The 15,816-nt window shown below is 45.4% G+C and overlaps 1 protein-coding gene across 2 annotated transcripts in view; it reads right to left on the bottom strand.

Moving 5' to 3' along the window:
- Window positions 1-15,816, bottom strand: part of Vav3 (vav guanine nucleotide exchange factor 3) — a 328,577-nt gene that overhangs the window by 188,090 nt on the left and 124,671 nt on the right. For both annotated transcript variants that reach the window (XM_048363568.1, XM_048363566.1), the window contains exons 3-4: window positions 5,052-5,110; window positions 2,182-2,247 (exon numbers count right to left, since the gene is read on the bottom strand). In XM_048363568.1, coding sequence (XP_048219525.1) covers window positions 2,182-2,247; window positions 5,052-5,110 — 125 coding nt within the window. The remainder of the gene's footprint in view (window positions 1-2,181; window positions 2,248-5,051; window positions 5,111-15,816) is intronic.

The raw sequence follows: 15,816 nt of genomic DNA, 5'->3' as shown, positions 1-15,816 counted from the left end.
TCTAATACTTGAAAGAAAAAAAAAAAGACAAATCCAATATTTTCCAGTCACTATGGAAAGGCCATAGCCATTGAATGAGTAATCCGCATCATCTTGCCTCGTGTCAGTGAGTTCCTCGGGGTTTTGAAAAGATAAGAAGCTGCTCTTGGAAGAAGAGATGTAACTCAGGAGGTGGAGTGCTGGCCTTGAGTAAGGAAAGCAGAGTGACCGCGTCAGATCCTTGCCCGAGCGAGTGCCAGCCCCAGAAACAACGCTAAATAGCTCCTTGAGAAACCAGATTTCAAGGCCGTTCCCAACGGCAACCGGCTCCAGAAGGAGCTGCTACCCCAGCCCGGTGGCTCTCAGGAGGACTCACCTCCCTGCTCTCCTACTGAGCACGCCACCCCCCACCCCCCCACCCCCCGGGCCAGGCTTTGAGGCAAAGCTCCACTCCAGCGCTCCAATCCACACACTCCTACCCCCGTCCCTTCAGCGAGCCGCTCCACCTTGCAAATTCAGTTTCTCTCTTTCGATATTGAGGCAACGGAAGGAATGTAACAATGGAGGGGTATTAAATGAGATCGTGCATCTCACATGGGCAGTACACAAAACAGTTACTCCATAAACTCTCAGTTGATCAGCTAGCTCAGGACGGAAGCATGATCCCTGGCAAAGAGTATATACTTGATGTAAAGTGTTGATTTGTTCACTCATTTATTTATAGGGGACCGACTAGGCACAGATACTGTTTGAAGCACTGAGAATCCATTCAGGAGCACAGTCAAATTCTCGATCTCACAGCTCACCTTCCAAGAGAACAGAGTTGACCCGGAAGCAACCTCGGGTTGCCTCGGGCAGTGCCTTGAAAACTTTGAAAGCAGGTGGCTGGTGCACGTTTTGTTTTTTTTCTTTTTTTAATTTTTCCTTTCACTGTAAAGGTGACGTACAGACGGATTGCAGTTACATCGCCAGGGACTGCATATACTTCTTTTTGAACAGTGTCACCTCTTCCTTCATTTTCTCCCAGTTCCCCCCCCCCTCCGCCCCTCCCTTACAAGCTGTACCGTACATTTTCAACACACTACCTAGTGAGCATCACTGCTGAATTGGTTCCCCCTTTAGCCCCCCATTCTGTGCTTCCCTCTCCCCTCCCCAAATCAGATAAACTTATATAACAAGCACAGAAATCAAAGACAGCCACAACAGAAAAACGCAGGGACGCAGGGGTGGGGAGTCTCTCTGCAGAGAGCGATGAGCCAAGGCTGTGTGTGCAGCAGATGCGGGGCGGAGGGGGTGTGGGTGAACCCCACCGACGCCCGGAACCTCCGCAGGGCCGCCCGATCTGTCACCAGCTCTTTCAGGAGCGGGGATCATGTCCTAATTCATCTGTAATCTGCACGTGTCACTCAATCAGCACAAGATAATAAGCTGCAAAGGGCCTGCTGCCTCTGCTGAGTACTAAGGAAGAAAGTCCCCCCAGGACGCTCTGTGTGGGAGAAACGCCAGGCGCCGGAAGGTTCCACAGCAACTCCAGCTCATCCCTCACCTCCTAGGACACTATCTGTCCCACAAATTCTGTCGTAGAATCTATTTCTTGTTAATTATTCCCTAATTGTGTCATTCCAGTCTAAACTACTCCTCTACCACACCTTTAAAAAGGTTCAAGTTTTACTCCATGCCACTGTTTCTATACTTGTCATAGGGACACAGAACCTAGGACAGGAATTAAGAACCTTGCAGACGTGAAACGTTCCCCCTTCCGTGTGTGTGTGTGTGTGTGTGTGTGTGTCTGTCTGTCTGTCTGTCTGTACTGGAGCTTAAAATCAGGAGCCGGACACTGTCCCTTATTATTATTATTTTTTGCAATGAGCCATGCTTTCACATTGGGCTTTTGCTGCTTAATGAGAGATGAAAAGTTTCATGGCCATTCCCGCACAGGCTGGCTTCAAACTAGGATCCTCGCTCTCCTCCTTTGATGGAGCTAGGAAAACAGGTTCAGAAAATCGGCATGAACCACGGGTGCCTTGCTGCAATATGCCCCTTGTAACATGCCATCACCAGTTGTGGCTTAATCCTCACACTCCTTCCTTGTTCAAGCACCCCGGCAGCACTCAAGAGAGCTCACTTAACAGGCACAGTTAACACCCACACGCATACACAAAACCAGCAGAGGTTTCATTCTGATGAAAATGTTCCACATACTCGATTAGGTCGGGAAGGCCTTTGTAGATGTCCTCATCATTAACACTTTCTTCCGTCGGGAAAGGCCTAGGAGAGAAAAGAGCACAGGTGAGGGAGCCCCCTGCTGAGGGCCTGCCTCAGTCAATATGAAACCCTCCATCACCAGGCCTCTGGTCCAGGCCTCCCTGTGAATGAAACTCCAACGCCTGTGGCCTCAGCCCTGCCCGCTGGCTGTGCAGGCCCCTGCAGCTGCCGACAAGCCCGCGGCTGACCCATCTCCTACCCCACAGGCCTGCGGGAACCCCCTGCAGCACCCCCACTTCAGAGAACCCACAGCCAGACCTCTGCTCTGCTGCAAGATCGGACCCCACAGTCCATTTGGTAACGAAAAACATTAGCAGCCAAGCACTCCTATCCTTTCTGGAAGATTCTTGAAGAGGCCATGTTTTTCTACTTAGTTAACTTGTGTTTGTTCACGGTGTTGGGTGGTTTGTTTTGATTTGTTTTGCTTTGATAAATTAATCATCCAGACTTCAGAGAAAATTAGTGTATTTTCGTTGCTGTTAAAAAAAAATCGTGATTTAATGTCTCCTGTTCTTACCCACAAGGGCGCGCCTCTCTCTCTCCCTCTCTCTCTCCCTCTCTCTCTCCCCCACTCTCCCTCCCTCCCTTTCTACCCCCTTTTCCCTCCCACCCCTCCCTCCATGTGTGTGTGTGTGTGTGTGTGTCTGTCTGTCTGTCTCTCTCTCTCTCTCTCCCTCCCTCCCTCCCTCCCACTCCCTTACGCTCTTGAACTGTACACTGGTCCCGGGTACACAACCCACTGGTTGTGGGGCTTGACTGATATCCCTTGGCTTTTTCACCTACAGCTGGCACTCTGGCACCGGAGGCACACCTCATCCAGCTTTTTGGTGGTTAACAGCAGGTGAGTCCCATGACCTTTCCTGCCCAAGCTGGCTTTGAACTCAGACCCTCAGATTACAGGTGTGAGCCACCAGTGCCTGGTCCACTTCGACTTCTTTTACTCAATTGTACTATAAATTCTTTCATAAGACAAACAGGATATCCCTGACTTTGTTGCTACCAAGATTACAAGGCTTTTTACTAGTTCTTGAGTAAAGAAATCATGCCATAGTTCTATCAAAGAGGAGCCGTTAAAACAATATTATTTAAATAATGACTACTTATAATAAAAAAGTAGACTTCTATATTGACATATGGGTTAACTTAATGTGAAAATAGTTAAGGAACCTATATTTTGCAAATAAATCTACAACCAAGGCTTCAAAATCACTTTTGAAATTTGGGCGCATTTTACTCATAAAAATCCAAGTCTATTGTCACAACTGTAGTCTAGTACAGAAAATATACAAAAGAAATACCAGAAAAAAGACTTATATCACCATATACCATATACATATATATAAGCATCACAAATATACCATCCTTTCAAAGTCAAACGTATGTAGATACATAACAATTAGATCATGCATCCTGATCAAAACTGACTATGTACATGTAAAAACATGAAGCACATATACTGTCATGGGAAGATATTCATTGTTGAAGAGGAAATTAAGAGGAAATGGACCCAAATCACCACCCGTTTCTGAGAAAGGGTCTGCAAGGTTTCCCTCCTTAGTCCACTGCGCATTCTGCCCAGGGCACTTTGCCAGGCCGCCAGTGCTAAGCACACCTTAGAAATAACCATAAGCTACATTTTTTTTAAAGCCATTGCACTTCCACACTGCCCCTGTGTTACTGCTGAATCTATTTTTCTTCACTTCCTAATGTGGTTTCTAGTACATCACTACTGACTGCTGTAACTTAAGTCTGTGGGAGCTGAAGTGGACAGGCCCCAAGCAAAGGCCCATCTGTACAAACACACGCTTGCTAACATCTGTGCAAACGCGCACGCTTGCTAACATCTGTACCAACGCGCACGCTTGCTAACCGCCTGCCACTCCTGTGCGGGGTGGCTTCGCTTCTCCAACTTATTTCCAAGCCTGGCAGGTACTGGCTCACTTCAGTGCACATCCTTAGACGCATAGCAGTTTAGACTTGTTTGTTTTTTAAGCTTCTAAAAGTATTTTTATTATTATTATTATCATGGTCTCCTGGATAGGTCCTTTGAAATACTTCTCTACCCAAGAATTTGTGTTTGTCTTAATAAATGCTACATATAGAAATGTTGGCAGAATTTACTTTTAAAGAACCATGGAGACCTGAGAATGGTGCATTACAAGGGCATCCCTACAACGCCAGTGCTCAGGAGGGGGAGGCAGGAGAAGCATGCATTGAAGGCCGTGCATTACAAATGCATCCCTACAACGCCAGTGCTCAGGAGGGGGAGGCAGGAGAAGCATGCATTGAAGGCCGTGCATTACAAATGCATCCCTACAACGCCAGTGCTCAGGAGGGGGAGGCAGGAGAAGCATGCATTGCTGGCCAGCCTGGGCTCTGTCTCAAATACACACACAGGAAGCCAGGTACCCGTGGCTCAGAACTATAATGCTAGCTACTCGGGAGGCTGAGATCCGAGGATCAAAGCCGCCTACGGTATGACAATCCACGAGATACTCATCTTGTGGGTTCAAGTGGTAGAGCCTTGAGCACAAAAGTTCAGGGACAGTGGCCAGGCCCTAAGTTCAAGCCCTAGAAAAGTAAAACAAACACACACAAAAAAAAAAAACAGCCACAAAAAAGAATAAGAGCCACTAGTGGTAGTCCTCAGTAATTTAACAACTTTTAGCCACTGTGTATAATGTGAATGGTACTTGCTCAGTAAAATTCAAACGTGCGCTTTGCACTTACCTACCAGTCACTCTTTATAAGCTAGTGAACTAGTGGAAGGAGATGAACCATAAAGAACCACAGAGAAATGAAATTACCTGATTCCTGTGGCCAATGCTATGGGTGTGCGAGAAAGTCGAGACAGTGTTTCTATAACCTGGAGAAAAAAGAAAATGTTCATTGGGCATGTACTTTAGAAAATTTAAAGCAACAGTCCAAAGCAACAGTCTTCCAATTCAAAATTAATAGTGGTAGCTGATGGTTAGTTTACAAGTGTTAAAGAAACAGAGAATGAGAGTAGCTGTCATTGGGAATGAGAAACACCTACTTTATGACATAAAAGAGCAAATTACCAAGCTGTCCAATAAAAATATGGAGTTAAACTAGCTGGTCTCAAATACCTGATTCTTTCTATTGCAAAATCTGGAAAGTTACAGGAACATGTGTTCTCCATTGTAACACCCGCTTTCCACAGATAGCTGCATTTGTTAAAATCTAAAACAAGCAGAGAGTGGTTGCTTCCACCTGTACCCCTATCTACTCAAGAGGCTTGATTAAAGGATCACGGTTCCAAGCCAGCCAGGCAGAAACACTGTGAGACTGTGATTGCCAATTAACTACCAAAAGGCTGGAAAGTGGAGGTGTGGTTAGAGTAACAGAGCACCATCAGCCTTGAGCAATAAATAAGAGTGTGTGGCCCTGAGTTCAAGCCCCCGCACTGGCCACGTGTGAAGAGTAGCCGCCCCGTGTATTGTATATAGGTATCAAATCTTTCCATCACCACAAGAAGTGCTGACATATGGCAAGGAGGTAAGTGTGGGAGCACTTGAACCAGACCCCAGGAGTTCAAATCCTGCCTTTTCTATTAGTCAGGTAACTGAACAAATCACCTCACTTCTCTAGCCTTCATTTCTTCATCTAGATAGATAGTGCCTCTATTAATAGTCAATTAACAACCATTAGACTATTGTGAGGACTAAATAACACATTTAAAATATTTAAAGGGTGGTAATTCTTTATAATCACGAACTTGAAGAAAATTGCTTTATTCTGAGTACTTCCCAAGAAAAATGTTCCTAAATTACTCTTGGTTATCCATTTCAAAGATCCCCCGTGCAGTTCATCAATACAGAAACCTAAGCTGTGCATTTATTCACATTTCTGCATGGCACGTTTATTCCCCCTGCAACTTAATACTAAGATCATTTTCTGAACGGCTTCATGAGCAGGCCTGACATGCATTTTTCTCATCAATTCAGTGTTCGGGATGATTATATACACTTGTCCTAACTCTCAAAATTAAGCAAAACAAAATTTAAAGAGATTCTATTCTATAGCCTATTCAAAATTGGAGGGAAGGGGTGTAAAAAAAAAACCTATCTGGGTAAAGAAAAATCTTCTGACTTCTCAACTTAAAGACAGAAATGTGTCGTGTTCTCAGTAGAAGCTACCCAAAAGCATTCTCCACACTTCCCAAGTCTCACGCACTGCAGCAGGGAGTGTATTCTTGTAGTCAGACACTCCTAGCTCTCACTGGACACAGTGGTGGGCATCTATGATCCCAGCATTCGAAGGCTGAGGTAAGAGGATCAGAAGATTGGATTACATAGTGAGAGCTGTCTCCAAATAAAGGGGAAGGGAGGGAGGGAGGGAGGGAGGGGAGCAGCGGAGGCTAAGATCTGAGGATTGTTGTTCACGGCCACTCCAGACAGACAAATTGGAACCTCTTGTGTTCCAATTAATCAGCAGAAAAGCCAAAACTGGAGGCATGATTCACATGGGAGAGCACTAGAATGAGTGATAAAACTGAGTGTCCCTGCGTTAAAACTCTAGTGACACACACACACACACACACACACACACACACGAGTGAAGGGGAACGAAACAAGAATAGTGTCATCCTGCTTCAGCTAAGGTTTTAATAGCCTCTATAAAATACAGATAATAACAGTTTCATGGAGTTATTGAAAGAATTAAATGAGTTAATGTCCACCTGATGCTTCCCACAATAAATGTGAACTTTTATTAGGTGAAATAAAAGTAATACAGAGAAACAAATTTTAATTACAGATTGACTGAAGATAACAATATATTATATTGTAGAAAACTGTAAGGATAGCTTTTAAGTATCGCGCACGCGCACGCACACGCGCACACACACGTAGAAGGTTGCTGGGTAGCAGTGGATCACACTGATGCTACTCTGGAGGCTCAGATCTGACGATCACCGTTCAAAGCTAGCCCAGGCAGGAAACTCTGTGAGACATTCATCTACAATTAACCACTAAAAAGCCAGAAGTAGAGCCTGTCGCTCTATGGAACAGAGCCCCAGCCTTGAGTTCAGGGACAGCGCCCAGGGCCTGAGTTCAAGCCCCAGGACTGGTACAGCAAAGAAAAAAATTAAGTATGAAATTAGTCATATACAAAGTGTGTCAATGAGCTGTTTAGCCATTCCACAATGCATACATATTTCCAAAGAATATATACTGTACATGACATATATCTAATTTTGTCAACTTACAAAACATACATATATATATATATATATATATATATATATTTTTTTTTTTTTTTTTTTGGCCAGTCCTGGGGCTTGGACTCAGGGCCTGGGCATTGTCCCTGGCTTCTTTTCACTCAAGGCTAGCACTCTGCCACTTGAGCCACAGCGCCACTTCTGTTCATTTTCTGTATATGTGGTGCTGGGGAATTGAACCCACGGCCTCATGTATACGAGGCAAGCACTCTTGCCACTAGGCCATATCCCCTGCCCTACAAAACAGATTTTTTAAAAATATTTTAAGTTCAATTCACACAAGAGGAGGTTGCAGAATGCTTTAGAATTGTTCCTAAGGGTTGAAAAGACAAAAATAAAAAATAAAAAAACACCGCAATGACTGGAGGAGCTAAATTACTAATCCCCAAATTATACATCCTACCTCTCACCTTTTGCTGTGGCCCTAAGAAGGAAGAAGAAAGGAAGGTACTTTGAATACTCTGTGCCTTATTCCCAGTTACCTGGGCTGAGCATCTGATGCCATGGTAGGACCACCCAGGTAAAATTCAATTCATCCCCAATTTTTTAAAAAATCTGTTTATCCAAATAAATTGATTTAAACTAGAAATAATTACCTCTGAAAATACCAAACGAATGCACTACTGAGTGACAAACTGTAGCTTCCAAACAGTTCTAGAATAATCTATAAACTATGTAGACATTTGATTGAACTATACTGTTTAACTTTAGTGTGTACTCTGAGGTTGCAGTGCTATGAACCTACTGGGTATAATTGGACTCTGATTCTGTTTTGTATTTCGTTCTTGACATGGTCACTACTGAATAAGAAGAAAAGTAATTATATTGTTGCTATTTTTATAACAATGTATTTCATTCCTTGGAGCTATTTTCTATAATAGTAACATATCTATAAGACTTTGTTTTCGGTCCTTTTTCTGCAGGAAAGAAAAAGAATAATTGCAACCAGTCTCCTACCCATCTAGCCCCCCACTTCTGGGGGAGAGGGGAGGGAGGGGTGGAAAGAACTTTATAGCTTGAGTTGTTACATAAATGGCCACCAGAGGGAGCTAGATGATAGTAGATTAGCTTAACTGCATTAACGTCTTTAAGAGCAAATGTGTCTGAAAATCAACAAGCTAAAACCAAATCCTATTTGCTGATCTATGAAGCTTATTTATTACTATTCAATAAGATAAAAATAACAAAGTTACTAATTATGGGTAAATGAGAAATGGACGAAAAGAATAGAATATCTTACAGTGAGTCACTGTGAGAAGGATCACTCAGCTTTATCTTATTTTTTTTTTTTTTGTACACCAAGTCCACCCATTAACTCCCAGTTTAGCCAAAACAAATGAAGACTGCTTAGTCAATGTGATGTTTTCAGAACAACGTGAATTCTATAAAGGCTTATTGTTTCCAGATTGGGAACAGACAAGTATATAAATTAACGTCAGATTCTCAGATTGTATATATGGAGTCAGGGACTAAAACATCCAATTTTTTTAAAAGCATTTATAAAACATATTGAAAAGCATTTTTAAAACTCTGAGTTAACTTGAAAACTTAGCTCAAAATAATGGGAAATTATGAACACTAATTCCAGATAGGGAGATGAGTTAGTAAAATTATTTTTACAAGCAAATTGGCTAAAAACCAACAACCCCAAATCCACGTCATGGGATTTCCTTCCTTTACTCCATTACATCAGTGAGTAGGGCCTTGGAAAATAAGTGGAAGTCATTCTAGGTGACGTACGTTAGACTTGCTGCGTGAAAGAGGAGGGAAGGGAGAGCAAGGCTCTCCCCCATGCTGGTTTGCAAAGTGGGCATCAAATCCCAGAGCCAGAGGGAAACACATCCTTGAGGAAGTTTAGAAAAGGAGATGACAGACTCTGCCTTGTATTTTGGAAAGATAATTCAACAACGTGAAGAGCAGAGTAGGGAGAGCACGGAAAGAACAGACAGGCAGGAGGTCAAACGGGGTGTTGGCTCAATGGTCCCTAGGAACAGAACGGCGGCTTGGGGAAGGGAGCAGGGGTGGGCGGGGAGGATGGGAAAGCAAGAGTCCTTGGGAACATGGTTGAGCACCAGGAGGCCAAGAAGGAAGCAGAACCCGGAAGAACTCGCATGACCTGTGGAAGCACCAGCAGAGGTGTATGGGGTGCTTCTGAACAGCACTTCCTGCCTCTCTGTCCCTCGGCATGGCTGACAAGTCCAGCCCAAGCTCAGCAAGGATGTGGGCTCCTCCAAGGAGCCTCCTCTGACTCTCCCGAGCCCCCAGCCCGGGCTGTGTCCCCCTAAGGCCCAGATGTGACTCTGTCCTAGCACCTACCCATTTATTTACATACAATTTTTAAATAGCCTTTGAAATATATTCCTTGCTGGGCACTGGTGGCCCATGCCAATAATCCTAGCAACTTGAGAAGCTGAGATCTGAGGATCAAGGTTCAAAGCCATCTCCAGCAGGCAAAACCAAAAGACTCATCTCCAGTTAACCAACAAAAAGCCAGAAGAGGATCTGTGACTCAAGTAGTAGAGCACCAAGTCTCAAGCTGAAAAGCTCAGGGACAATATCCAGGCCTTGAACTCAAGCCTCAGCACCTAAAGAATGTGTTTATTTCTCCAAACTAAAATAACATTCTAATATATAAAGTGTGTCTCCTTTCTACCTTTCCCACTTTCTGTCTAGAAGGGATGATAGCTGAGAGGCTGGTGACCTGTTGCAGATTTTTTTTGTCTTTTTCTCTTCTTTGTGATTACTTTTTAAATACTGAGTTGCTAGTCTACAGACTTTTTTCCCTAAAGTGTGGCAAAAAACAAACCCCTTTTGTCACTGTTGCTATGAGTGTCGCCCTGCTGCTGTATCCCACTCCAGTGTTTGTAAGCAGACGAATGATTCTGACATTTTACTGTCAAATATCTTTTTCTACCTTTTGCTGCAAAACTTATAGTTATCCTCCTTCCCACATATTTCCAGTGCACAGGCATTGTTAGAAGAATAATGATGAACTGGGATGGCCAAGACAAAAAACATGAGGCATGCTCTTCAAACTATGTACAGGAAGTTAGACTCCTGCCAAGGAAGGAGGTGAGGTCTGGCCATACCATCTTGGCCACATGGTGAGTTGTACTGTCTGGCATCTTGTATTTATGGGCATGCCTGGATTCTTAGAGGAAGGGAAGTCCCAACCCCTAGGTGATGGTGTTCCTGAATCCCTAGAGACAGGGGTGGGCATTTGACCTATAGGTAACTGAACCTGTCAGTCCAGTGCCTGGGACTGGGAGCTTCCTGTGACCCAGCCCCCTGACCTGACCCTATTTAGAGGCAGGCCAGCTCAGGGGCCATCGTGCCATGCCACCTGTCTCCGTGTTTGAGTCCTATGTCCTGTCTCCTCGCTGTCTCCAGTCACCATGGCGTCCCAAGTCAGCTCTCCGTTGGAGCTGGATTGGTTTGTTGGTATTGTTTTTGTTCCACTCTAGCCTGTTTCCTGTAATGTGGAGGTCAGATCTGGCCAGTGAAAGAGGGCAGGACCTGACTCCATCTCCACTATCTCCCCAGCCCCCCTGCTCAGAGGCCTGGGAAGATTCCCTCTCCCTGTAAACAATAGCACCCCACGTCCCCTGAATCTGCACACCAATTCTTGATGGGCATGCCTGGATTCCTACAGCTAGGGGAGCCCCATCCCCAGGTAATGGGAGTTCCTGAACCCCAAGAGACAGGGGCAGGCACATGACCTATAGGTCACTGAACCTGTCTGTCAAGTGCTTGGGACTGGGCGCTTCCTGTGACCCAACCCCCTGACCTGACCCTATTTAGGGGCAGGCGAGCTCAGGCGCCATGACGCCATGCCATGTGTCCAAGCCTTGTGTCTCTTGTCCCCATGGCGTCCCAATTCAGCTCTCCATTGGAGCCGAATTGGTTTGTTGGTACTTGGGAATCCTCTGGAAGTCTCTGTGCCACTGTCCTGTTTTGTGTTATGTGTTTTTCTGAAACCTGGGACGGGTCCATCCGGAACTTCCACAATAAATTCATCTTCTTACTTGAGACTGTCTTTGAATGGTGGACTCTTGGAGGGATGGGGCTTCCCCCCGCCAAACCCCATTTCATCTCCTAACAGTGTTAAGGATATTTGCGGGCTGCAGGCCTTTGTAACAACCGGCTGCCTGCAGACTGCTAATGCTCTAATAAAGACTCCAAGATTCGATCTTTCAAAATGTGGCTTCTCTGGGCTGGGGATATGGCCCAGTGGCAAGAGTGCTCATCTCGTATACATGAAGCCCTGGGTTCGATTGCTCAGCACCATATATATAGAAAAAGCCGAAAATGGTGCTGTGGCTCAAGTGGTAGAGTGCTAGCCTTGAGCAAAAAGAAGCCAGAGACAGTGTTCAGGCCCTGAGTCCAAGGCCCAGGACTGGCCATAAATAAATAAATAAATAAATAAATAAATAAATAAATAAATAAATAAATAAATAAATAAATAAATAGATAAATAGATAAATAGATAAATAGATAAATAGATAAATGGATAAATGAATAAATGAATAAATAAATGAATAAATAAATGAATAAATAAATTAAAAAATAACCAAAGTTCAAGGCCATAAATAAATAAATGAATGAATGAATGAATGAATGAATAAATAAATAAATAAAATAACCAAAGTTCAAGGCCGGACTGGGCCAGAAGTTTGCATGACTCCATCTCAACCAATAAAAATCTACGATCCCAGTCAGCCCAGCTTCCACAAGAACATTACAGGGCCAGCCAGCGTGGCTATGGTGGCCTAAGTGAGAGACCCTCAGGGCACATGCGCAGGGCCCAGGCCTGGCTTCCAAACCCCAGTACAGTGTAAACACAGACACCAATGTAACACGAGAGAGTTGCTGCTCAAACAAGCAAAGGAGCCGTGCTTGACATTCAGTTATGGAGCAGGTTAAGGATAATACGTGTCCAGATGTGTAAAGGGCATGAGTGGGAAATGAATAAATAATTCACAAAGGAACCCATTATAAAAATTAAATATTAAGTACAGGCACCCTAGAGCCAATGAACATCCTACAGGCCCCTCTCAACATTTCCCCCTCTATGTGAGGCTCGGCCGACCTCCATTTTCACCATTCCATTAGTCCATCTGAAAGCTACTAAATAAACTAAATAAACGCACAGCACCGCGCACTGCCCGAGCTTACCCACTGCAGTGACTCCTCCCGAGACATCGGACCACGCCCCAGGTGGCTTGGGTAGTGTGGGCGCCCTGTTGCCATGGTAACCTGTGCCTCAAGGCTGCCTGTGCAGACTCAGTACTTGAAGTAGTTATTCAGGATGCCTCACTGCAGGGAGGAAGAGAGGAACCATGGGAAGGCACCTGAGGAGCCATCAGGACACCGCTAGTGGCTAGGGGCGCGCCTCCGTGCACTCTGCTCTTCTGTTTCCCCTCTTCGCTCACTCCCTGACCCAACGAGCATGGACTCCTGGCGTCTGGTGGCATTGTGCATCAGAGGCACCACACATGGGTGCTGCGTGCGGGTTCTGCGGGCTCAGAGCAAACGCCCCGTGCAGAGGAGAGCAGAGCCACGAAGGTTCTAGAGACGGCTGGGGCGTGGGGAGGATGCACAGGGAGGCTGAGCTTGTGGGGGGCCAAAGGGAGTGCGGATGCCACCCAGGGGCCTGGACACCAGAGCCACGCAAGCCAGACCTCACTCTAAAGGCCACCAGATGGCGAGTTCCAGATGAACACTATCCTTCACCTTGTGTCTCCTAGGAAATCAACAGAACTCATTATCTCAATTTCCTTTGCAATTCTAATCTCCCACCACAAATGACTCTGCTAGACCGCACTGCAGCTGAGAGCCACCGCCAGCCACCGACTCGAGATTTCCTGAGCCACCTGCCCGCTGCTTGGTTGCGCTGAGCTGTCAGGGGCTGGGGGAAATGTCTGTAGCCCTTCCTTTTGGGGCAAAGCAAAGCAATACAGCCAGATGAAAGGAATAAAGCCTTAAGATCGAAGTGATAACCCCTGAGAGATGAATGTGCATTGTTCAAAAGAGTAGTTCAGGGGCTAGGGATATGGCCTAGTGGCAAGAGTGCTTGCCTCTTGTACATGAGGCCCTGGGTTCAATTCCCCAGCACCACATATACAGAAAATGGCCAGAAGTGGCGCTGTGGCTCAAGTGGTAGAGTGCTAGCCTTGAGCAAAAAAGAAGCCAGGGACAGTGCTCAGGCCCTGAGTCCAAGCCCCAGGACTGGCAAAAAAAAAAAAAAAGAGTAGTTCACTTGTGGAGCTTCAGTGGGTCCCTATTATATAGTTATGCTGCCCTCACCGATGATCAGGAATGCAAGAATCATGCCATAGCTTTTAGTTTTTTGACTTTTCTAAGTTGGACCTGGCCACAGTGAGAAACTCGCGGAGGGGTGTCTCCCTCTGGATGTGCAGGATGGTAGTCTTGGAAATTGATTTGGGAGTTCGGATCCCAGCTCCACTCTCCTTGGCTGAGTAAGCATAGAAAGCTCTACGCCTCAGATCCCTCAATCTGTGAAATTACAGTAAAAGCATTATCTGTGCACAGGTCTATGGAGAAGGCTACATGAAGTGACCTATGTCGCTAAGAACAGGACATCAGCTTATACTTCCACCACTGTCTCCTAATGAGGCCATTCTCATCTATTTTGTTATCACTAGCATCCAAAGAGTCAGATTTGACTTTTACAAAGCACACTTCAGAATACAAATATAACTAGGTGCTAAGCCAGCCTGGAGAGACAAATCCAAGAGGCTCTGGTCTAAAGAGCTGGAAATGGAGGGGTGACTCAAGTGGTAGGGCTCTATCTAGCCTTGAGCAAAAACAATCAAGCAAAAGTAAGTAGCCTCAGGACCCGCACCAATTGGGAGGGACAGAGGGAAGGAGGGAGGGACGGAGGGAGGGAGGGAGGGAGGGAGGGATAAATATGAGGTCTATCTCACAGAGGATTAAATGAGCTCTGGATTAAATGACAAAAAAGAATACAGATGAGTTCTCATCCCCTACCATCACCCCTATACCTAACTGCCCCAAGTAAAGATGCAAATCTAATCAGAGTGAATTTGTCACTCAAGTGCCACTTCAAGATGTGATCATTGGCTTTCCATTACTGTGATAAAATAAAACAATAAATCCTGAGGTAGTCAATCAACTATTACAAAGTTTGTTTCGCTGCCTCAGAGATTTCTTGGCAGGAAGCATGTGGTGAAGGAAGTCTGCTTATGCCACCATAGTTGGAAGGAAAAGGAGAGCAGGAGGCACTGGTTTCCCAACATCCCATGACAGCAGAAGGGGCTGGGTGATGTGACTTTCTCCCAGTTTACTGGGAGAACCCCCGTCTTCAAGGGGTTTCTCCTACATAGGAAGCCCAGAGCCACCAAATTGTATTCAGTGATTCTTGCTTATTATAAATTCTATATCCTTCTGAGAATGACAACGCAATAAAAGTCTTGGTCATTTCCTGTAAAATTAGGGCAATTCTCCATTCATCTCAAGAATTCCAGGGACCCGTTCTGGAATTCTGGAAAACCATTTGGTAGATTTCATCTTTCATTCAGTATCTTCCTTTATGTATTAAAAAGTACCAAGGCCCAGAAAAGTCAAATCACTTCCTAAAGCCAAAGGGCAGGAAATGGCAGAAATGGTTCCACCGTCCAGGTTTCTTCTCTTTTGTCCGGGCTCTGGCTCCTTCCACCCCACCACCCTATCCACCTCCAAACTCACTCCATGGTCATCGATGGGGCAGCCTTGCTATGCCAGGAACCTCACATTCACTCCGTGTGGTAATTACTAATTAACTAAAATAAAGATGTCAGTCTTCCTTGTTTCAAATAATGCACAGGTCAAGGGACCAAAACAGCACTACCACCACAACAGGGGAGAGTGTTCCGTCACAAGTGAGTGTTACAAGGTACACCACAGCCCAGGAGAAAGAGCCAAGTCAGCTGTGTCCTTTGAAAGCCAGAGGATGCAAGATCCAACAGCTGCCTGCGGAGAGATGACCTTGGGCTGCATCTTGAGGGGCAGATGGGAGTCTCATAGGTTTGTGGGGGTTTTTTCTGCCATCAGTTAACACATGTCAGATGGTCAGAAGTCCCCGGGCTCCCCCCCCCCCCGCCCCCCGCCAGCCCTTCCATTGTCAAAACCTGGTACTTCATTCTCTAGGCAGACCAACTCGTTCCTTATTGTCCAAGAAGCTTTCTCAAGATGTCACGTCCTGAATAATATATTGGTTTCTCAGCTCCAGCAAGAAATGAGGTCATTAAGCAAGTGTTCCTAAACCAGCAGACAGGTACGTGTCGCACACGCCATTTCCACCCCACTGT

The sequence above is a fragment of the Perognathus longimembris genome, chromosome 15 (assembly GCF_023159225.1).
Source record: "Perognathus longimembris pacificus isolate PPM17 chromosome 15, ASM2315922v1, whole genome shotgun sequence".
Lineage (NCBI taxonomy): Eukaryota > Metazoa > Chordata > Mammalia > Rodentia > Heteromyidae > Perognathus > Perognathus longimembris.
Note: the sequence above shows the minus strand (reverse complement) of the source record. Positions and strands in the feature narration are given on the sequence as shown.